At 24.8% G+C, this 23,550-nt stretch overlaps 6 protein-coding genes across 10 annotated transcripts in view; 2 read left to right on the top strand and 4 right to left on the bottom strand.

Moving 5' to 3' along the window:
• Positions 1-10,468, bottom strand: part of LOC122857829 (dystrophin, isoforms A/C/F/G/H-like) — a 125,927-nt gene extending 115,459 nt beyond the window's left edge. For 3 of the 5 annotated variants that reach the window (XM_044160238.1, XM_044160240.1, XM_044160237.1), the window contains exons 1-13: positions 9,766-10,403; positions 6,618-6,679; positions 6,393-6,485; positions 5,685-5,762; positions 5,415-5,597; positions 5,137-5,335; positions 3,244-5,048; positions 1,673-3,145; positions 1,346-1,507; positions 901-1,203; positions 502-816; positions 247-429; positions 48-164 (exon numbers count right to left, since the gene is read on the bottom strand). In XM_044160238.1, the coding sequence (XP_044016173.1) occupies positions 48-164; positions 247-429; positions 502-816; positions 901-1,203; positions 1,346-1,507; positions 1,673-3,145; positions 3,244-5,048; positions 5,137-5,335; positions 5,415-5,597; positions 5,685-5,762; positions 6,393-6,485; positions 6,618-6,679; positions 9,766-9,784 (4,992 nt within the window). In that variant the 5' untranslated portion in view covers positions 9,785-10,403. Of the gene's footprint in view, positions 1-47; positions 165-246; positions 430-501; positions 817-900; positions 1,204-1,345; positions 1,508-1,672; positions 3,146-3,243; positions 5,049-5,136; positions 5,336-5,414; positions 5,598-5,684; positions 5,763-6,392; positions 6,486-6,617; positions 6,680-9,765 lie in introns of all 5 variants that reach the window. The other 2 variants (XM_044160236.1, XM_044160239.1) reach the window with 2 other exon arrangements.
• A 2,430-nt stretch (positions 10,469-12,898) lies between these two features.
• On the bottom strand, positions 12,899-15,588 carry LOC122856478 (neprilysin-2-like). The gene is made up of 6 exons (XM_044158150.1): positions 15,487-15,588; positions 15,193-15,261; positions 14,879-15,021; positions 14,359-14,812; positions 13,315-13,568; positions 12,899-13,228 (listed from the first exon to the last, which is right to left on the bottom strand). Exons 1-6 carry the CDS (start codon positions 15,545-15,547, stop codon positions 12,899-12,901), a joined length of 1,311 nt encoding a protein of 436 aa, XP_044014085.1. The 5' UTR covers positions 15,548-15,588.
• Positions 15,589-16,637: 1,049 nt separating this feature from the next.
• Positions 16,638-17,308, top strand: LOC122857828 (H/ACA ribonucleoprotein complex subunit 3-like). Its single transcript, XM_044160235.1, has 3 exons — positions 16,638-16,849; positions 16,992-17,034; positions 17,132-17,308. Exons 1-3 carry the CDS (start codon positions 16,796-16,798, stop codon positions 17,227-17,229), a joined length of 195 nt encoding a protein of 64 aa, XP_044016170.1. The 5' UTR covers positions 16,638-16,795; the 3' UTR covers positions 17,230-17,308.
• Positions 17,309-17,316: 8 nt separating this feature from the next.
• LOC122857824 (integrator complex subunit 7) lies at positions 17,317-20,465 on the bottom strand. Its single transcript, XM_044160230.1, has 2 exons — positions 20,298-20,465; positions 17,317-20,213 (listed from the first exon to the last, which is right to left on the bottom strand). The coding sequence occupies exons 1-2, from the start codon at positions 20,371-20,373 to the stop codon at positions 17,395-17,397; spliced, it is 2,895 nt and encodes a 964-aa protein (XP_044016165.1). The 5' UTR covers positions 20,374-20,465; the 3' UTR covers positions 17,317-17,394.
• Positions 20,466-20,601: 136 nt separating this feature from the next.
• Positions 20,602-21,142, top strand: LOC122857827 (COMM domain-containing protein 3-like). Its single transcript, XM_044160233.1, has 2 exons — positions 20,602-20,739; positions 20,810-21,142. The coding sequence occupies exons 1-2, from the start codon at positions 20,602-20,604 to the stop codon at positions 20,969-20,971; spliced, it is 300 nt and encodes a 99-aa protein (XP_044016168.1). The 3' UTR covers positions 20,972-21,142.
• LOC122857825 (acidic fibroblast growth factor intracellular-binding protein) lies at positions 20,773-23,206 on the bottom strand. The gene is made up of 6 exons (XM_044160231.1): positions 22,568-23,206; positions 22,287-22,488; positions 21,994-22,221; positions 21,689-21,916; positions 21,361-21,615; positions 20,773-21,275 (listed from the first exon to the last, which is right to left on the bottom strand). Exons 1-6 carry the CDS (start codon positions 22,650-22,652, stop codon positions 21,197-21,199), a joined length of 1,077 nt encoding a protein of 358 aa, XP_044016166.1. The 5' UTR covers positions 22,653-23,206; the 3' UTR covers positions 20,773-21,196.
• Positions 23,207-23,550: the final 344 nt, after the last annotated feature.

Here is a 23,550-nt window from a genome sequence, read left to right as displayed (position 1 = left end):
AATAAATAAAAAGAATCATAAAATGTAGCCAATAAAATTACACATACCCGACAAGTAGAAATTTCATGCTCGCTTATTGTCTCAGGTGATACTTGCTCGAGTATTTTTAATTTTTCATCAACTTGAACCAGCCATGCATTAATCTCATCGACATTTGGCTCAACCTTAAATAGCAAGAAAAAAAGAAACTCATTTAATTACATTTTAACAAAGCTTTATCAATAAAAAAAAAACAAATTTATTTACCTCAGTTACTGAAGATTGACGTAATCTATTTTCTGTATTTATTAACCTTGTAATAATATCAGATAATTTTTCTTTAAGCTGTTCCAAATAACTTGGATCACAAAGTTTCATAAATTCATTTTGAGTTTGAAAAAGCTTGTCTTTAACAAGATTTAATCTTGGAACAACTTCTGTCAAAGTTTCCTAATAATAATTATTATTTATTATTAATATTTAATGTATTTTTTGTATTAAAAAAATTAAATTAATACTTACAGTAACATATATTGGATTAACTGATAATTCTGACATATTTTTTTGTGTATCAAGTTCTTTGTTGATACTGTCAATTGATGTATTTAAATATTTCATATGTTCATACATATCTCTTGATAAATCTCGTGCGTTTTCAAGTATTGATTTTGACTCAGTTATTCTCAATCCAAGTTTATTATAAAGCTCTTTTAGTGTATCAATTCTTTTTGTAAATTTTTCTGGCTCAGTTACATTATTTTCTTCAACTAATTTTCTTCCAGCAATTATTATATTTTCAATTTCACCCTTGATTTCACTGAGTGTTTGATAAAAACGCTATTTCGAAAAAAATTAATTATTTTAATAATCATTGTTAGTCAATAATAGTAGTAGGAATAATAAAGTAAATTTTTTACAAACCAAACAATGCTTTAATTGGCCATCAATTGCTTCTGGATCCTCAGATGCTAATTCTAGCAAACAAGTGGCTTCCTCAATACCTCGCAATTCACGAAGTGCCCTTGAAAGTCTTGGTTCAAGATTTGATGGTGAACGAAAACGTTGAAATTTCTTTTGAATTTCTAAAAACTTTTGTTCAATTAATGTCATTTGTTCATTAAGACGACTTGCTGCTTCATGTTGTCCTGAATTTTCATAAATATCAATTTGTTTTTTCATTTCTTGAAGAGTTGTTTCTTGACTTTCCATTTCTTCCATTAATTTCTATAAATTATTATTATTATAAAGAATTATTTTATTATTATTTATTTGTAAATTAGATTAATTAGATTTTATTTTTATTTTTTTTTTGAAAATGTTAAATGATAATTTATTTATTTATTTAAATTGTCATGAAAAGACAGACCTGATAATCATGAGGTAAATCATCAGCAGTCAAATCGCTGTTAAGCCGTGCTGTTAGTACAGAATCTACTTGAGTTAAAGAATGTTGAAGGGCTAAAATTCTGCCTTCAGATTGTTGGGCCTGTCTCACTGATGCCTCCAAAATTTGGGCACGTTCTGTAGCCTACTCAACAAGAAAATTGTAATTTTCATTGTTTTTTTTGTTTCAAATGCATCATGCACATACACACACAATACAACAAGCAAATGAAATAATAATTTAAATTAAATGATAATAGAATAGCTTAGTTATTTAAAAAATAAAAAATAAAAGTTATATAATTTTTACCTTTGTATTTAATTCAGTCCAACGTTTATCAAGTTCTTCAACATCAGCTTGAATTGTTGCTGTCATAATACCACTATCAGCAAGTTGTTTTCCAATAGATTGAATTTTTTCACGACGATTACCTGGATGATTTCTCATATAGTTTTCTAAATCATCAAGTTCTTCAGATATTTCTTCAGCATCTGCTGCTTTTTTACTTGATTTTTTTAAACGTTTATCAAGTTGATCAAGCCAACCTCTTTCTTGTACAACAAGTGCATGAAATTCACCATATTCATGACTTGCATTTTGTAATTTTTTATATTGTTCATAAATACGATCAGTAACATCTGTCCATCGCGCATTTAAATATGTAAATCTTCTTCCAAGTTCTTGTACTGATGAACCTTCTGAACTTAATAATTTATCATTACCAATTTCATTTAAATTACGAAATTCTTCAACACGTTTATCAATTTTTTCTTTTAAATATTGATAATCACGACGTATTTCAAATAAATCAACAGGTAATGTTGTTGATCTATTTGTTGGAATTTCATTTTCAAGTGTTGACAACCATTTTGTAAAATCTTCAATGCCATTTACAATTTCATCATTTTTTTTTAATGCAGCTTCATAATTGTCTTTTGAATTTTTAACACAATCATTTATTTCATGCCATTTAAGTGATATATTTTCTAATTTATTATTTAATATTATTGAAAATTCTGGCTCGGAATTTTCAAGTAATTGATTTGTCAATATTTGAAGACTTTCAATTCTTGGTTTTGTTTTTGATATATCATTTGTCATTGAATTTATTTGTTCAAGTTTAAATTCTGTTGTTTCAACATCTTTTATTAATTTATCATTTGATATTTCAATTAAATAATTTGATGTTTTATTTAGCCATTCATCAAGATTATTAAGTTCATCATTAAATTCTTTTAATAGCTGTATATCAGACTTTAATTTTTGTTGTCTTTCATCTAATATTATTGGTATATCATTCCATTTTGTATTTAAATCTTCAAGTTCATTTTTTAATTTATCAAATTGTTCATCACCATCAAATTTCATTAATAATTCTTGTCCAGTTGTATTGACATAATTAAATTTATCCTGATTTTCATTAATTGACTGCTGTAATTGTTGAAATTTTTTCAATTGTTCTTCCATTTTTGTTTCATTTGATAGGACAGTTTGTTCTGTTGATAATACATTTTCAGCATTATTTATAAATGACAATAAATACACTATTGTATCAGTATATTTTTTAGGTGGAATTTTTTCTACAACACTACTTAATTCAGCAAGACGATCAGTCAATTTTTTATTCATATCATTCCAATAATTTACCAAGTCTTTTGTTTCCGTCTCAATTGACTCAGTGTTATCCTCAATAAATTGACTTTTTTTTTCTTTTAAAACTTCAAGTTTTGAAGTAACTTTGTTTACTCTATCCTCGAGTGACTTTATCGATTTCATCTTGACCTAAAAAATAATGAAAAAAAAAGCAAATAACCAACTCATCAAATATTTTATTAGATCAAGTATTATATTTAAGTATTAATATATAATTTTATTCTTACCCTAAATGGCTCGATGAGATTATTTTCTTTATTATCATCAAACCACTTTGAACAACACTCAACAATCATATGTAAACTTGATAATTCTGATCGTATTTGTTTGATATCAATTAAATAATCAATTTTATTTTTAATTTCAATTAATCTATCATTTATTGTTTTCCAACAATTTTTAACTGAATTAATTTTACTAATAATATTATCAAATGATTCATTTGTATTTTTTAATTCATCAATATATTTTTCACCAATATTAATAACATTTTCATATTCAATTTTATGTGCTTCAACATCAGCTAATTTTTCTTCATAAACAATATTTTTTTCTTCAACACTTAATTCATCAAATACACCAACTGATCTACCAATTTCAAGATCAACATAATCAAGCCATTTATAAAATTGAATTAATATTGTTTCAAATTCTTTTTCAATACTAATTTTACGTTTTTTTAAATCATTTTGTTGATTTTTTAATATATTATCTTGTTTATATGCAATACTTGTTACTGTCTCAGACATCCAATTATTTTTTTGTGATATTGTCGTTTCAGTTGCTTCATTTAAATCAAAATCAAAACCAGAATTTGATATACGTTGACTTTGTACTTCCATTATTTGTCCAACAGCATCCCAATCATCTTGTAAACTTTCAATTTTATCTAATAAATCCCAACATTCAGCTAATTTACCTTCATCAGCAAATTTTTGTACAACTGATTGTATTTCAGCTAAATTATTTTTATTACTATCCATTTCAAAATTTAATGTTTTTAAATTTTTTATTCTTTCTAATACTTCACCAATTTCAGATGCAGGTACAGCTTCCATTTGTTTAAGTGTTATTTTAGTTTCATTTAACCATGTTACAAGTCTTTTATATTCAACAACAATACAAGACCATTGTGTATCAAGATTATTTAATTTATCACGTTTTTCATCAATCCATTTACATATATGTGTCCATCTATCATCCAATGATGATAATTGATCTTGCATTTGTGAATATATTATTGCTGAATTTTCTTCATCAACAACGACAATAATATTTTTCAATACATCAAACATTGATTTTTGCATTTGAACAGAATTATCTAAATCATTTAATTGTTCAATTTGTTGATTTATTGTTGTATTACTTGTTTCACTAGCTCCAATATGTGCAATACGTGTTTCAGTTTGTGTTAACCAATTTTTCAATGAATTTAATTGTTCTTGTTGCATGTCCATTAATATTTGTTGAATTTTCGATTGTCTTTCCATGGCTTTTGTACGTAAACCATCCCATCTTGTATTTAGCAATGACATTTGTACACGTACTTCATCTTCTTCATCTTTTTGAAGACCACCATCAGCTAATAATCTTTCACCTTCACTTAATACAACACCAACACCATTTTGATGACCAGATAATTCAATCATAAATGTTTCATGTTCATGAAATTGTTCTTTAATTTTATCAAGTGTTTGTTCAATATCTTGTGAATTATTTAATTTATCTTCAGCTTCTAATAGCCATGTTAATACATCTTCAAGTGCAACTTGATAACCACCAAGTTCAACTGATACATTTGTTGCAATACTTATTGGTCTTGATACTGGCATATCAATATTTTCAATTGTAAAATTATTATTTTCAATAGTAAAATTATTTTTTTCAATAATTGGTGTTGTTGCTGGACTTGAATCACTTGCAACTGATATATCAATATCAACAACATCATCACCAGAATGTGGCAATGAACCAAATAAACACATAACATACATAAGTATTGATTTTTTATCTGGTACTGATGTATTTACATCTAAATAATTAAAAATAAATTAAAACAATTATATTTCTTTTCATTAGCAATAAAATAAATTGAAAAAAAAATTAACAAAATTTATTACCTTCAGGATCTAAAAGACGTTCAATATTTAAATGTTCATGTGCAAGACGAAATGCATGTTCAAGTCTTGCATTTGGATGTTTACGAGCAATATTATTAAAATCAAATAGCTGTGGTTTCCATTTATGTAAAAGTGCATTAAATGCCAGTCCATCTGACCAAGATGATGTAAAATTTTTAACATCAACACCTGAATAATTCTATAATTAAATATACAAAAAAAAATTTATTATTATCATCATCAATATATCGAATTTAATTTAATTTTCAATTATTAACCTGAGTATTTAAACGACACCATGCAAGAAGTGTTTTTTCCGAATTTGTTTGTTGAAGTTCAGTCATTAAATCTTTCAAATGATAATGAACCTGCCAATGAAGAATGATGCTCCAAACAAGACCCAATGTTAGCTTAATATTTCCATCGACAATATCATTACTACTGATATTTACAAGTTTCACCTTTTTTTTTAAATAAATAAATCAATATTAATTATTAATAATAACAAATTATATTTAAAAATAAATAAAAACTAAATATATATTTACATTATTTTGTTCCAAAATCTGCAGTGCTTTATTGACATTATTCAAATGATGAACTCGCATTCGCCCACGTTCTCTTTTCTACATTAAAAAAAATTTAAATAATAATAAAAATAGCTTGTTTATTTTATTTTATTTTTCATATTAAATATTTTAATGATTGTTGGTTGGTCATATGGCATTCCAGTGACACCTACGATTATGGTGACATTATTTTATTCTCGCCTGTCATGCAAATTAGGTAATGCACCTGTTTTAAAAACTCACAATGATAAAATTGCATGTATATTTTATGTTAAAAATAAAATTTGGAATGTTGTCTCTCTTTGATAAATTACAAAATATATTTTTTATTATTTTAATATATTATTATTGAGGACAACGTCTGCAATTGAAAGTCAGGCCAAATTACTACTTATTTAAAAGAAAAAAAAAACATTTAAAAGTCAAGCAAAATCATCAACAAATTAACTAGATAAAATTGCGTCATTGTGCAATAATTTTATACGTTTGTAACATCAACTTTTTGATTAATAGATAAAACATGACGCTGTAGTTTTTTTTTCGCTTCTCTTTTAGGCAGTTGAATAAAATTATTCGATGAAAATTCATTTCTCGTATTTTTTTTTATGTATAATATATAAAAATATTTATAATTATTGGTACGAGTTGTTGTTAATTAATATTAATATGATAATAATATGCACTTACGTATGTTTTTGATGTCAAAACTTCAAGCAAAGATAACAGCCGGTTACCATCTCGCAAATCCACAAACAAATCTGAAACTGGCTCGTGTTGATTCTGCAAAAAAAATCATTTTTTTATATCTTGAATTACGTTGAGGTTTTCTTTTTGATAGACAGTGATTTGATAATTTTACAATATCAAATTACAAGTTTATAATATTTTTTTTTTTATATAAAATTAATTTACCTTTAAAAGTTGTGAATTAATCCATTTAGCAAATGTTTTTTTTTGCACGTCTTCTCGTTCATCTGTAAGAAATAAAAATAAATTATTTCATCAATAAAATTCATAAATAAAATAAAATAAAAAGTTCAAATTAATTTAAAAAGTGCAAAATAATAAATTCAACTAAAAAAAAAAAGAGACAAACAGGGGTTTAAAGTATCATCACACTGAACAGTTTCATTTCGCCAATTAAAATAAAATTGATATAGAAATAACAACAACAACAGACAGACAGAATAATATTTCCATTTAATAAAAAAAAAAAATAGTAGGATTGTCATGGTGATAAGTGGTTCAGAGAAGAGAGAAAAAGAGAGATGATGTAGATTGGATGATGAGTGCACTGAAATAATAATCATTGAAGCATGAATGAACACACCTCTTCCAGTACATTGCAACAACAACTGATACGCACCATCAAGGTGATACAAGGCCCATTAAATTTTGTCATTTTTAGTTCATCGTTATAAAATAAAATAAAGATCCTGTGCTCTCTTTTTTATTTTTCATTTCAAAGAGACAACAACTTGTCCTGTCCGTGTATGGATTCATCAAGTATTACACTCGTCGACCCACTTTTTACACGACCACCCATCATCATCATCATCATCAACAACATCAACATCATCACATATATTTCTTTGAATGACATCCGGATCCTTTTTTACTCTCAATACAAAAAAATTATTTTATTTTTCATCATCACAGTTATTTTTATTGTGAATGAAAGACTACCGTTTACAATTTGATTGATAAACAACAACATTATTTATGATAAAATAATTCATTGATAAATTTTTTTAATATAGTACATTATTGTCAATTGATAAATATCATATTTGTTTTTTATTTTTTCCAACAAATTTATGACATGAATTATTAATCATTTTTTAATTTAAACATATTTGAATAAATTTAAAATTCATTTATCAATTTATTTCGATAAATAGAGTTGAATAATTTTCTCAAGTTTGTTTTTTGTTTTATTTTTTTTTTTTATTATAATTATGTGAGAACGTTAATGTGTCATTGCCCTGTGCAACAACTAAATGGACCTTGTCATTGGTCAAACGAATAAGCGTTAGTTTATACATTGAAATTCCAACAAATGTCATGGAAATTTTTAACGAATATTGTACTGTTTTTTTTCGACAAAAGCTATTTATTTTATTTATTAAAAAACAAGAAAATTATTTTATAATAATAAGCAAATGTAATAATAGAAAAAAAAATTTTTTTTACTATTCAAATTAATTTATTAATTAATTGATTTAAATTATCAAATTATTATTATAAATTCAGTGTATCATTTTTGTGTTTCAATTTTATTTATGAATAAATTTTTATTATTGTTATTTATTAATAATAGCTACTATAATTAAAAAATATTATTTCGAAAAGAAGAATTTATATTTTAATCTTGTATCTAAGATAAATTTATTATTTTATAATTAAATAAAATAATGATAAATAAATTAATAAGTTGATTATTTGATAATAAATTTAGCGTTTAATTTTAAAATTAAAAAAAAAAGATTTTTACATTAGCAAAACGGGTAATTTAAATATACATTATTATTAAATATTTGCATAATTATTAAGCGATAGAATAAGCCATCTTATTGATGAGTCCAATCATGATGTTAATGTATGCAAGACCTGCTGGTTAATCATTACTCCAACTTATTGGATATTTGATTAAATTTTTACTCATATCTAAAAATAATCATTCTATTTTTTTTTTTTCTACTTTATTAGCGAGATAGAATAAATTACTTTGTAAATACTATTAAAATTATTTTAAACAAAAAATCATTGAATAGAGTCGTTCAACTTCCGTAACATGCTTCATCGAATTTAGTTTTATTTATTTTTTTTTTGTTTCCTCAATTAAATATCTCATTAATAATAATCAAAAAAAAAAAAAATATATAAAATACAATAAATAATAGACTGAATACTTTGAATAAAATAATTTCGAAAAAATATTTCGATAAAATAAAGTATTTTCTTTTTTATCTCTAAACTTTTCTAAATAAATTTGGAAATTTTTTTTTTTTCTATTTCTCTGTAATCAGACAATGACACAATCAATTTTTTATTTTATTTTATTTTTTTATATCTTGTGTGTTTAATTTTTCTTTCCACTTCAAACAAAAAACTAAAATAAACAGACAAAATTACACACATAATTTAATTTTTTAGGAATTTATTTAAACAGAATAAAAAATCTTCAATTAAATATTTCAAAAAAATCATAATAATATTTTTCATTTTGCTCATCAAATTCTTTTGGTAATGTAATACTTTTTTTTTTTTTTTATCACTCAAGTTAATAGCTATTCTTGAGGGAAAAAAAAAGAGAAAAAATTTGTAAATAAAAGCAGACAAGAGACAATAATAATTATTCCCGCGCGCCAAGAGAATAGACACACACACACTGACAATTTGATAAGATTAAAAACCATTAACGACTTAAATGATAATAGATAACCTCGTATTTCTTTGGTGTAAATTAACAGCATGCTCATAATCCACTGGCAGTCAGTTAATAATAGCACAGTCAAACAAAAAAAACCACATTTTACATAGGCACGTTTACTTTTTATGTAAACCTTTTTTTTATTTTTATTTTATACAGCATCAACAAGAGCAGCTGGTACACTATTAAACCCTACACGTGTTTCAAATTATAAATAAATTATAATAAAAAAAATAAACAAAAAACTAACAAAGAGAAAATTAACTAAACAAAAAAAGTGCCGGTTGTTTCAAGACCTGCATAACAATCGAATTTTATTTTTTTCTCAAATGAATTTCGTTATATAAATTTATAGATAAACTATCAATTGTCAATTTTATTTATCAACAACAACAACATTAAATTATAGCTAAAAAAAATACGTTATTTTCCATTGATCATAATATTTAAAATTTAAAAAAAAAAGATAAACAAAAAAATTAAAAAAAAATACTAGTTTGCTAATGATTTTTTTATCGCAAAAATATGGCACATAAAAATGGAGTAACCACCAAGTTATATGATGATGATGTTAATATTATTATCATTATTATTTTGTTTTTTTTTTTTTTTAATTTTTTTACATACCAATATAAACGACTTCCATCTTGGCGTGTCAATACGCAGAAAGACGTAATGTATCCGTGGCCAAGGGCACGTGACAACTTTTATATTATTTAACAAAAAAAAAAAACTACACCTAATTTTTTATTTATTTATTATTATTTAGCACAAAACAAAATAAAATAAACACACAGACACACACAGGCACACATAGACACTGTGTCACTATGATCTTGCCATGGGCGAGGACACCTTGGACCCCTGTGAGGAGCCCCACCACTTGTAAAAATTATGACAATTCACCATAAAAAACAACAGATAATTAAACAATAATAATGTAATACAATTTTGTTGATGAAAGTTGATTAAACACTAACACGTTTTAACGAAAATTAATATATATAACACAAAATTGTTGTGTGTAGCACTTGTTGATTCACACTGTCATATGAGGCAACAACATAGAATGTTTTTTGTTTTTTTTTTAACTAATTTTTACAATTTTCACTAATTCATGATTAAATAAATAATTAAATTAATAATTATTATTGTTGTTTATTGTTTTTGTGTATGGTAAATATATTTATGTATGTGGAAATTATATTTTTAAAAAAATAAATAAAAAAAATATGTGAACGTGACGCCACAATGAATGTCGGAAGACTGTGGCATGCCAGTGTGGTTGGTGCTATTTTGCCGGTGTGATCAACGGAGAACCACGGAGAACTGGCAACACTGGGAAAAATATTAAGAGAGTCACGCTTTTTTACTTGGGGCCCCGTCGTCGAGACGTATGTGTTTATTGCCAAGACTCTCTCGAGGTCGGGCCTTTTTTTTTTTTTATAATTTTTTTATACTTTCTTACTCACTCATGTAATATTTTTTATCTCTATCATGCGTCTCTGGATCATTTTTTTGTTTAAATAATAATATTATTTTTTAATTAAATAAAATATATTTATAATCAATAATTGTTTATTTAATTTTTAAAAAAATGTAAAAACTTGGGAATTTATTGAACTGTTTTTTAATTAACTTTATCAAAAAATCAATTAATTTAATTAAAATTTATGAGATAATAATAATAATAATAATAATTTTATTATTGTATATATGTATTGTTATTTATTATTTATTAGATATATAATTACGATGTTGTTTTAATTGAAACAAGATATTATGATAAAAATAAAAAAATAAATATTAGAAATGTATTTTGCCCCCCTGCGAGTGGTAAATGGGGCCCCCGGAATGAGTGTCAGGTGAAAGAAAATAAATGAGGCCCACCGACGAGAAGGTAAACAGGAGAACATGAATTTACAGTAGGTAGTTTTTTCTCCATAATGGTCACAAAGGTAAACAGGCCCACAGACCCATTTTTAATCAATATAAGTTATTTGAATTAATTAATGTAGGTATATTTCTAGTCACTTGATTTGATTTTTAATTCATCATTTTATTTTTATTTTGATTATTTATATTATTTTATAAACAATAAACAATCAAATATAACCCAAATTGATGTTTTTTTTTTATATACAGAACAGTTATGAGTTTTTAAAAAAAATTCAGAGTAGTTTAAATGACCAGAATATTAATTGATGACACTAAATGATATCATCATATGAATTTATTGTGCAACAGTCTAATTGATTCTAAATTTTTAAAAAGGCGTTGAACTCAAATAATTTTTTTAATTAATTTATTGTCGATAAAATTGAAGAAAAAAAAATATTTGCCATTTAAATTATGAATAATAGTTGAAAATAAATATATAAATTAGATATATGTTTTATAAATTTTATTATATTGATAAGAATTATTTTAATTAATTTATTTTTACCTTTAATTTCTGATATTTGTTGATCGTATGTTTGATTATTTGGTGGATCATCAGGCACATAAACAATCCATTTAACACGTTTTTGCATTTTTTTTTTAATTTAATTAATTAAATACTTTAATGTAATTTTTGTTGTTTTATTTAATTTTTTTAAATTAGCAAGCAGTGTAATTATTTCACATGCTCGTCAAAGCTTGAACTAAAATATATATCTTGTGTAACATATACTTAATAAAATATAGATAAACTGTTAATCTCTAAAAGTCAATGAGATAAAAAATATAATTTAACTTAATCGATAAATATATATGAATGAAAAATAAAAATAAAAATAAATAAATCAATAAAAAACCACAAATTCAAGATAAACAAAATAAATTGAATATACTTATTTGACAATTGAAATATGGAATGTCCTGATTTATTGAAGCATCAAACTTAAACTGAGAATAAATTTTCAACAAAAGGAAATACAAGGGTCATTGTTTCTTTATCATTTTTGCATTAAAAAAAATTTTTTTTTTATTAAAAAGCTGTATGTGTTATGTTGTTTTTTTATTTTTCCCAAGTTGCTGGCTATCATCAGTTTAACGCCTACACTTTGCCATCACTTCCTGATGTGATAAATACTAAATACATTGTTTTTTTTTTTTTTGCACCCACGACTTTGAGAAATACTATACGACTTTGAATATTGACAAATAGATAAAATTCTATACTAGTTGTATGATCAACTTGATAAATAGTTTTTTTTTTTTATGCTTAAAGAATTAAAGTTTTACTCTGGACCGTTGTCAAGATGATGATGATTCTCATTTATCTTCTGATATTATTTCAAGATGATCAAAATAATAATCAAACTATTAATTAGGTATTTTTGTATTTTATAATAAAAATAGAAAACTTATTTTGTTGGCAAAAGTTGTTGTTAACTGTGAATATAAACATTGATAAACTTTTATAGTTTTTTAAATATTAAATGTATAGACACGGAATTTTTTTTTTTTTTTATGTAATGACTAATGACTCATTAGACATTACATAAAAAAAAAAAAAAATTAATAATGAGTATTATTATTTTTGATAAATAAATCCATGGTTTTAGCATTATTTATATTTTATTTATTTATCTTTTTCTTTTAGACAAATAATAATAATTATTATTTCTTTTTTTTTTTTAACGGAGGTGAATCGCAGAATCACCAATATTTTTTATTGGAATATTTAATTTTTAAAAACAAAATTATTTTTAGTAAAATATAATATATAAGTATGTTTTAAGTTTGTGATAAATATAATATTTATACATAATTTTTACCAAACAGAACATTTTTTAGTTGGATTCATGTTGGATCCAGATGGACAGTTGAAATCTTTTGCAAACTCTGGCATATTTGATAATGCACCAATTACTCGAAATTTAATTGGTGGATGTACATCAGAAAGGTATTTATTTCTTAACAATTCATTTGAATTTATTTCACACCGAGAATTTGCAAAACTTATCCAAAATAGTTGTTCTGGAGTGTACTCCAAACCAGGAAGTTTTTTATCATTATTTAATAACTCTTTATAAGCTCGATAAGCAGCTTTTATTCCACTGTTATCTGCAACGGTTTCACCTTGAGTAATAGTTCCATTTACCTTGAAAATAATTAAAAATTCATAAATAATAATTATACTCGAAAAAAAAAGAAATGAAATTGTCTTGTATAATAATAAATAATTACATTTAATCCAACTTCTGGTACTGTAAAGTTGTTATATTGTTCAATGATGCATTTGGATTTGTTATGAAAATTATTTTTTGAAAATGATGTCCACTGTGAATCATTCCAACGACCGTTTGCATCATAATTTATTCCCTTAATATCAAGACCATGTGTCATTTCGTGGCCTATTGTAGTTCCCAAAGCACCATAGTTCATGTAATTTGGTTGTTCAATATCAAAAAAATCACTCTGAAGCACTATATATGAAATTACTGAAATCAAATAAATGTATATTATAATTTGAAGCTCATTGAATGTCGTCACTAACGATACAAAATTTGAAAAAAATAAATTTAAGCAATCAAGCTAGTATCAGAAAAAAAGAAAAATATTTACTCATTAAATTATAGCCCTGCGAGAAAGATGCATCACTTTGATAAAAGTGCGAGGCAATACTATTCATGAAAAAACCAAAACCACTTGTCGATCGAACTTTCTCTTCAAATAGCTTTATCCCTTGTATTGCATCATTAAAATTTTCATCGTCAAGTAATTCTAAATTTTTATAGAATTCATTAGTTCTTGAATTATTAGTGAATATACGGATACCTCCAATTTCATGTTTAAATGACATAAGTTTTTCAAAAATATTGGTCTTTGTAGAATTATCAATCCAAGTAGCATCTCTAATCATCTCTAAAATCTGACTTTTGATATTGAGAATCATTTTTTTAATTTCATTCTCAACATTTATGATTTTAGAATTATTATAATTTTGAAAATAAATAGCTCCCACTGCAATTGGTAATTTGGATGAAACAATATCAACACAATTTTCGCTTTCTAAATCACGAGCAGTTTTGACATTGTCATCAGCATGCTTCCATATAATGTAGTTAGCAAGAGTTCTTTTCATTTCAGTTGAATTGAATGATTCGTTTACTTTTTTCATGTAATTTGCATTTTTAATAATTATAATTTTTGATAAATCAACTGGAGAACCACTAAGATAACTGATATATTCTTGCCAATTGAAAAAAGAATAATTATTCATTAATTCACCAAGTGTCATTCGAACTTCATTAGAAGTTGAGTTTAAATTTTGTAATGGCAAAAGTCTGGCACGAGCTAGTTCAATTTCAAAATCAAGAATTTTTTTTAAATCATCTTCGTAATTAGTATTATGTATCGAAACATTATTTTTTTTTGCTAAATTTATCATGCTATTGTAGTATTCATTTACTTTAGTATTATTGAGACCTTGAACTAAATCTTCTGGACTTAATCCAGTTGGATATGGCTCCACAGCGATCGAACGACCATAAGTGTAATAAAGCCGAAATAAATAATTTTTCCATTGTGTTGTATTACCAACTTTAAACATGCTTTTACGAAAATCAAATGTACTTTCATTCCATTTAGATCCTTTGAGGACAGGCCAGTGTTCAATAGCCTTCATAAATTTCCATATAGTACCTTTTTTATTTTTACATGTATTGTATAAAGTTCTGGCAAGCTTCAAATATTTAAAATCATTTATTGAACTATTTTTTTCTAGTGTTATTTTGATATTTTCAAGAACACTTGTTTTTAATTCAGTAGATTTACTTGTGTGATGCAGATTGTTAATTAATAAAGTAGAATTTAAATAACCTCCACAGGTAAATTTATAAAAGTCATCGCAAGGATTAACACTTGGATCCATGTCATGCAAGAGTCGTGAAGCTATAAACATACAAATAAAAAAAAAACATATTATTTTTATCAGTTTTGTAAAAATATCAAATATTATCTAATGTCAGTTTAGTTTAAAAAATAAAAACTAATAAAATAGTTTTATTATTGACTGTGGAATTTAAAAATAGATAATGACCATAAAAATTTTTTTTTTCTTACCAACATTATGACAAACAGGTGTTTGACAAGTATCAGAAACGTTATTACCAGTAGAAAATGTTTGATTGCCTGTCGAATGAAAAAAAAAAAAAACGAAATATAATTACTCATCTTTAAAAATTGAACATTATTTTCATCAATTATGAACAAATTAATAACTTTAAATAATTATTATATATAATTAATAATATGTGGAAAATTTTGTACTAACAATTTTAAATTAAAAAACAAAAAAAGAATCTATTTTATATTTAAAACAAAATATTACAGATGGTTTTTTTGTTAATCACTTACCAAAAACACAGCTACTCAATAAAAACACAAGTAAAAAAATTACGGATATTGGCTTTTTCATTTTTCAGCAGTAAATGTATTCGACAATATATACGATTCACTCGCTGACAGTTTTAGTTTTCTAATAAAGTTTAGGAAATTTTACACCTCAATTTATACCAAAAATCTTATCAGCGAACGACTCACTAATACACTAATGACATTTGATGTATCGGAGCGAGCATAAGTCGACATCCAGAATATATTTTTTTATTTTTATTTTATTGTTTTGTCATATTTGATAAAAATAAATTTATCAAAAATATGAAGGACAGGAAAAAATTCCTAATTTGAGTGTCCAAAGACTAATAATATTAAAGCTAAATTATTTATTATTATTATTATTTGGTAAAATAAATTTAAAATAATAAAATTATGAAATATAAATGCCACGAGTTCACATTTTTTTATTTTTATTTCAACTAAACTATGAACAATATAGATTGTTTTTTTTTTTTCAAACAATATTGAGCTTAATTTTTTCAAATTAAAAGAAAAAAAATCAGATCTTATATTGCTCCTCTATCGGGTTTTAAAAACCCGCCAATTAAAATATATGAAGAACCTCTTTGCAAATTCTGTTTCCCTATTATTTTCCGTGATTTTTAAACCCTATGAGCAGACTGAACACAAATAATAATAATAATAATAATACTACGACAACAATAAGTTATCATGCAGCAACAGTCAATGTACCTACATATTTATATTAGTATCTAAATTATGTATATGAAACATAATCATAGGAAAGTATAAATCATCAAGTGGTATTTTCTAATTTTTCCAATAAAAAAAATGCAAAGGAATAGTAATATTAATGTTCAAGAAATAATTACAAATTGAATATAAATAAAGAAGTTTTGATAAAAAAAAATCCATCATTTTAGCATTAGTCAAATGATAATATATTTTTTATATTAATTATAAAAAAGTATGTAATTCAAATTTTGAAATACTAAATAATTATTCAATTAATTGAATAAAACTTGCCCCTACCATTTTTTTTCTCTCTTTCGTTCAAAACTGTTCATTCAAAGCGACATTTAACGCCCGCCAATATATCGAATAAAAATGTCGGCTTCTCCGATATATATCGTACATGCGCTCTCTCTCCCCCTCTCGGCTTTGACCACGTTGTTTATCTGAATTAAAAAAAGAAAGGTTATAAACATCTGAAAATTTGTTTATTGCTTTCAACAATTTGCTTGTGCAAGTACATCATCAAGTTAAATTAAAATAATTAATTGTTAATAAAAACAAATTTTAAAAAATGTATCTCATGTATTATTTGAACGAAAAAAATGAGAGAGTTTACACACTCAAGGTAAAGTTTAACTAATACATAATTATTTATCACAATTATTCATGTTTGACACGGCGAGCAAAACACATTGTTATTAATTTATTTTCAATTTAAAAAAATCATATTTATTTAAACAATTTATTTTTATTTATTATCATTGCAGAAAGTTGATCCCCAGGGTAATCCAACATTCTCTGCTCATCCTGGTAAGTTATCCAAAATAAACAATTCATCATATTGTATTAAATATTGTTGTGATAATTTTTTATATTTATTTTTTTTTGTTTTTTTAATTTTATTCAGCTCGTTTTTCACCAGAGGACAAATACTCCAGAGAAAGAATCACATTAAAAAGAAGATTCAACCTTCTTCTTACTCAAAAACCTCAACCAACATATTAATTTCAATCAATACAAATAAATGATTGTAATAATTTAAACTAATGAATAATTAAAATCTGAAACAAATTAATTAACAATAAAAACAACTTAAATTAAAAATATTATGAATGATTTTTATTTTGCTTCTTATATTATAAATATATATACACTAGTATTAAAAAAAAATTATGTTATTTTTCTTTTTGTTGGTTCTTCATGTACTTTAACTTGAAGTGTTGATTTTGGTCCACATTTCCATACATTTCCATCTTTATCAACAATATTAGCATTAGCTGTAACTTGATAAGTACCACCTCCACTAATAGTTGTATTAGTAATAGAACCAAGACATCTATTACCACCAGAACTTCCAAGACTCAATAAAAATTCACATGCAAAAAAATCACGATGTGGTACAACAGTTTGTTGTATTTCATTACCAATAATTTCATTATTATTTATATTATTATGAGAATTATTTTTTGAAGATGATGGTGATGTTGTTATTGATATTGATACAGCAGCAACAGAACGAAACAATGATCCTTTATCACCATGTCTTAGTACACCTTCAATTTTCAATGCCAATTGTGATCCTTGTGGTACAAATACAGGTTCACCAGGTACACGTGGTTGTGGTGATACTGACAACTTAACAATAGTCGTTTGTAATGATTGAAAGAAATATCTTGGTATTGGAAATCTAACTTTACCACCAGCAATTAATACAACTTGTGATATTAATGATTCAATTCTCGAATGACTTATTGTTTCTTCATTGTCATTTAACTGCCATTTTGGTGATAATTTTTTAACTTCAACACAACATTTAGCCAATTGTCGCATTTCAATTGTATCACCAAAATAAAAATTAATATTATCATTATTTTTATATATTGATGTTGAATTATTAATATCAATACATACACGTTCAATACTATTATTTATTAATAAACATATTTCTTGTAATGCACGTATATTATCAAGTGTACCTTGATCAGCATCAAATGATGATTGATATAATTTTTGATAATTCATAGCACATGTATTAAAATCTTGTATTGATTTACGTAATTGATATGTAACTCTACCATACTTTTGATAATCATCTTTTGTTGATAATACAATTGACATTGCAATTGCTGGTGGTGGTGATGTACATAATGATTTACATGAATTTATTAATTGTAATAGTGATTGTAAAAATTCACAACGTAAATTAACATAATCACATGTAAATTGTAAATTTTTTAATGGTGTACTTGCTGCTTTAAATGATGCCAATGCACTTGAATAATTTGATATTGAATAATTTAATTTTTCAATAATATTAATTTTATTATCAATATATTTTGTTTTATTAATATCATCAGTTAGATAGCATTCAGCATTTGTTAGTAATTCAAGACCAGATAGCCAAAAATGTAATTGTTCAGATGCAACTGTTTCTTTGAGTTCTTTAAATATTTTTGTTGCAATAAAATGATGTCCATATCTAGCAGCACCACGTCCAATACGATATTTTGACCAACCATCAATTTTAAAACATACATTATCAATTGCTCTACGACAATCATCATTCCATTCATAACCACCAGCAATCATTTGAAATAATAATATACAAAGCATAACTTTAGTATCATTTGAAACATTTTGTTTTAATTTATCTAATATATCTGGTAGCAATGGAAGTAGTACATTATCACCAATACTACCAATAGCACCAAGTGCCTCACACAATACTCTTGATATATTTTTTTCTTTATCATTATTATCTGTATGTAATGTATTACAATTCATTAATGTTGTACCAATAACATCAACAAATATTGCTGAATGATTATGTACTTTGCATAGCTTAACAATTGATGATAAACACATTTTAAGATGATACAAATATTTATCATCAACAGCTAATAATACAATCAATGATTCTAAACATGATATTATTATTTGTATATTATTAATTGGTAAATTTTCTTCATAACAATAACATGCTATTCTTGTTAATATTTTAACTGATTTAACTGATACAATTGGATCATGTGAATAGCATGCATCAATACATAACGTTATTAATTTACTATTTTCATCCATATTTGCATCACAAGTTACAGCATTACGACTTAATACTTCAATAACATCAAGTGTTCTTGATAATAAATCAGTTTTATTATTTGATTCATCATTTTTTAGTTTTGTTGTGCAATCAATTAAATTATCAAGTGCACCAGTTGGCCATAAATGTGCACCACGTTTAGCTAAATCAAATAATAATTTTAGGGAATAACGTTTTATTGATAAACGTGGATCATCATGAAAATATTTTAATAATAATAATACTTGATCTGGTAAATCAATGAGAGTTGATGATGCAAGTGTACTCATTGCACATAATGTTACTCTAACAAATTCAACAGCTGGATAACTTGCTAATAATTCCATGCATAATTCATTGACCATTGATGCTGTTGATGTATCATGATGCATGTATTGTAATATTGGTATTAATTTAAGCTTCATTGATGCTGGTGTTGCTTGTCCTCTAATCATATCAGATATTTTACTACACATTGATACAGCAAATAGCTTTGATTGTGATGCAAACATACGTGCAGCATATATTGCTGCTTCAACTTCAACTGAATCATGTGAATCAAGTGATTTACGTATACTATGATGTACCTGTTGTCTTTCTGGTATAATACCAGCAGCACTACCAAGTGTACGTAGTGTTAATGCACGTGCAACTGGATCATTTGAATGTATAACACTGTATATTCTACGTACAAATTCTTCAACATTTAATATTTTATCAAGATGTTTTTCACTTTGTTGACATACACGTAATACCCATACACGTAAAAAATTACTACCAAGACGAAATACATCAGCTAATTTTAATAATGCTGAATTTATTAATATTGGAAATGGATATTTTTCAAATAAACGAGGAAAACGTACAATTGCTTCACATCTTTCACCAGTATTTTTAGAACGTAAACCTGTAAATAAATATTTATTTATTTATTTCAATTTTAGGTTAATATTATTGTTTGTTATTTTTTTTTTTTTCAATTTTAAAATACCTTTGTCAAGTTCAATTAATGCTGAATTTGCATCTTGTTCTGGTTCACCAGTTCCTGTTTCATTTAAATAATTCATTATTAATAATTTGGGATTTTTTCTTTTATTATTTAATTATTAAATTGTTGTCATTTTTTATGTGACTGTCAAGACAATCAATTTTTCTTTTTGATAATAATAATAAGGCTGGTAAGATAGAAATTTCAGCAAGCAGCCATTTTTTTCTTTTGACAACAAAAACAACAACAATAACAACAACATCAAGACATTAGCTGCAATTTGTTTATACAATTAATTTTCATCAATATGACAAGTTCAAAAGCAATGTCACTAATTGATCTTTATAGAAACACTGAAGACAATGTCACTGATTTACTAAATTCAATTGGAAGTGTTCCACCATCCATTGTTGATGCACATTTTAGAATTGACTGTCGTATTATGGTAATAATCTAATAATTTATACACCTTTATCAATATCAATCAATCTAATTATTATATATTTTATTTTCAGTTAAATACAGATGATAAAACTGATGACATTTATAATATTTGTCTTGTTGTTAAAAATTACGAAGAAATAAAACATGTTATATTTAGCTGTTCGATATTTCAACTACAAGAATTATTAAATAAATTACGTGATGCTGCTAGACATCTAGAAAAAATTGCTTGATATAATTAACAAAAAATGAAATTAATTAATTTAATTGTTAAAATTAAAAATACAAACATTTAAAAGAACAAAAAAATAATTCATTATAGTTTTTAATTTATATATTAACTTTGATTATTATATAATTATAATGACTTGATATTAAATATAATTTTTTTTCCAATATTAAAATTTTTGATGATTAACAATATTTATGATAAAATTATTTCGATAATTTTTTTTTCATCATGTATGGTACATTCGTAGTAGACAACTTGTAACAACTTTTAGATATCTTTCAAAAGCATCTCTTAAAGATCCTTCCCTGGTAAAAAAAATAAATAATTAATTTATATAATTTTATGATCAATTTAATAGTAATATTAATTGATTGATAAATTAATTTTTACCTCAATACATCCATGTCCAAAGCACACTGTAAATAAGCTCCCAAAAAATTTCTTAAATCAGTATGTGACCAAGTGATTTGTCGCCATGGTTCAATGAGTCTTTCAACAAGTTCAAGAAAAAAAAATCTCAGCTCTCTTGAACGATTTAAATTTAATCCAACACCCAATAAAGCTCGAGAATAAGTACGAAAATTTGATTCTAAATCTTGATATGAACGTTCCAAAAGCATTGGCTTTAATTTAATACATACCAAGCTGAAAAAAAAACAAAAGCATAATCAAAACATCATAAGTTGTTTGTCAAGTTATATTACAATAATAAATTTACTGTTTATGATGTTTTTCATTGTCCATCAATACACGACAATCAGCAAGTTCAAGAAGAAATTCACGATCTAAATCAGTATCAAAATATTCAGATCCAGTATAACGATAAGTCCAGGATGTCATCATGACATTTGCACAATGATAAATATCAGGAAATGTTAAAAATTGTAATTTTCTTTTATTCATTTCAAATCGTAAACATGCAATAAATACTATTGCTGCATAACGTCTGTAATAAATTATAAAATTATTAATTTAAAATATAAATATAAATAATAATAGATTTTTTTTTAAATAAAAACTAACTTGGCTAAATCATCAGGAAGTAAAAAATGTTGTTTAATATTTGTGACTAGAGAACCAGGTAAATCTTCAACAGTTTTAAATATTTTTTTAATATTATCATATTGTCTTCTACAACTTTTTGATGTAACACCTGTTTTTTCAGCAATTTCATCCATATCTTTACGACCTTTTGATGTTAATTTTTTACCAAGTAATTCTCTAACAACACCATCATCAAGTTCATAATACCTGTAATATAAATGATTTATGATTTAATTATCAATCTTATTTATACTAGTTAATTTTTAACTTACATGTCTATCAACATTTGACTAGTTTGTGGTTCAATTTGAAATGACAATTGTTCACTGGTTAATTTTTTTGGTATTGCCAATAATCTTTCAAGAAGTGAATAAGTACGATAATGATCAAGTACATCAGATGCAACAAGCTCAATTGGTGCATTTGTTTGTTGACATATTCCTCGTTGATGAAGTATACTAACTGCTTCACTAGCTAAAAAAAACAATACATAAATTAGCCAACAATTTTCTATGATTAATCAAGTTTTTAGGATTTAGCAAAATTAAATTACATGAGTGGCCATCAACCCATAGTTGATATACTTCTGGATCAACTAGTGTATAATTACTGATAAATACATCTACCTCTGACAACATCTTGCTCAAATAATAACTATATATTATTTCAACTTTAATTTTTGTCACAAATTATTATTGATTTATCAAGTCAACCCAGACATTTTATTTGTTTTTTTTTTTTTAAATTAGCTTTATCAAAATAAAATCATCATCAATAGTAATCAATAGTAAGTTAATTCACTGGTTAATTAAATGATTCATGTTGGTTTGAATTAAAATACAAGTTACAACAAGTCAATTGAATATTTTTAAAATGATAATTGTTATTTAAAGTTGATGATTATTTAATGTTAAATAGTAATAAAATTTTAGGAGGCTATAATTATTGTCTGACTTATATCAGCTGATATCAAGATCATATTACGCATTTTAAAGCATGCGCATGAACAAGTTAATGAATACTTTTTTTTTTCTTTAAATATCTTGTTATTTTAATTTATTTATTTATGTCTTTCTTTTATTAATTTCACGAGATCAAGCACAATATTTACAACAACACTATTAATCATGACGTAACAATACAGATGTACATTGATGTATCCATGGAAATTGGAATGTATTGGAATGTATTATGTAAACAGGATTGTGCGAACTGCGAATATCAACGATTTTTCAGTTTCTAACAAGTCACAGTAGTTTACTTGTAAATTAAGTAACTTGCAAGTATTGTTTTATGAAAATTAAAATTTTTATATAGCTATTATCAATATTCATTTAATTATTTATTTGTTCATGGAGTAAATTTTTAGATAGATCCTAGCGAAAATATTTCTCCGTGAAACCATGGATCATTTTTGAAAGAAAAAAGTGGAGAAATGTAGTGGCAGATAAATATTTCTACCAGGGAAATCCTCAAATGTTCCAATAATTCATGAAATAATTGTTAAACTGTTAGAAAAAAATAGCAATTAAAAAC

The sequence above is a fragment of the Aphidius gifuensis genome, linkage group LG5 (genome assembly GCF_014905175.1).
Source record: "Aphidius gifuensis isolate YNYX2018 linkage group LG5, ASM1490517v1, whole genome shotgun sequence".
Classification (NCBI taxonomy): Eukaryota; Metazoa; Arthropoda; class Insecta; order Hymenoptera; family Braconidae; genus Aphidius; species Aphidius gifuensis.
The sequence above is the reverse complement of the archived record's forward strand: the minus strand, read 5'-3'. Positions and strand labels throughout refer to the sequence as shown.

Bases quoted from the DNA above. Each gene is read 5' to 3' on its own strand.
- LOC122857827 (XM_044160233.1), top strand. From the start codon at position 20,602: ATGACAAGTTCAAAAGCAATGTCACTAATTGATCTTTATAGAAACACT. The intron at 20,740-20,809 runs GTAATAATCTAA...TTTTATTTTCAG, and splicing joins GAATTGACTGTCGTATTATG to TTAAATACAGATGATAAAAC.
- LOC122857825 (XM_044160231.1), bottom strand. From the start codon at position 22,652: ATGTTGTCAGAGGTAGATGTATTTATCAGTAATTATACACTAGTTGAT. The intron at 21,917-21,993 runs GTTAGTTTTTAT...AATTTATTACAG, and splicing joins CTTCCTGATGATTTAGCCAA to ACGTTATGCAGCAATAGTAT. The intron at 21,276-21,360 runs GTAAAAATTAAT...TTTTTTTACCAG, and splicing joins TTGGACATGGATGTATTGAG to GGAAGGATCTTTAAGAGATG.
- LOC122857828 (XM_044160235.1), top strand. From the start codon at position 16,796: ATGTATCTCATGTATTATTTGAACGAAAAAAATGAGAGAGTTTACACA. The intron at 16,850-16,991 runs GTAAAGTTTAAC...TTATCATTGCAG, and splicing joins AGAGAGTTTACACACTCAAG to AAAGTTGATCCCCAGGGTAA. The intron at 17,035-17,131 runs GTAAGTTATCCA...AATTTTATTCAG, and splicing joins AACATTCTCTGCTCATCCTG to CTCGTTTTTCACCAGAGGAC.
- LOC122856478 (XM_044158150.1), bottom strand. From the start codon at position 15,547: ATGAAAAAGCCAATATCCGTAATTTTTTTACTTGTGTTTTTATTGAGT. The intron at 14,813-14,878 runs GTTCTTGAAAAT...AAATATTTGAAG, and splicing joins CTACTGAATTAAAAACAAGT to CTTGCCAGAACTTTATACAA. The intron at 13,569-14,358 runs GTGAATTAATGA...ATTTGATTTCAG, and splicing joins TGAAGTTCGAATGACACTTG to TAATTTCATATATAGTGCTT.
- LOC122857824 (XM_044160230.1), bottom strand. From the start codon at position 20,373: ATGAATTATTTAAATGAAACAGGAACTGGTGAACCAGAACAAGATGCA. The intron at 20,214-20,297 runs GTATTTTAAAAT...ATTTATTTACAG, and splicing joins ATTAATTGAACTTGACAAAG to GTTTACGTTCTAAAAATACT.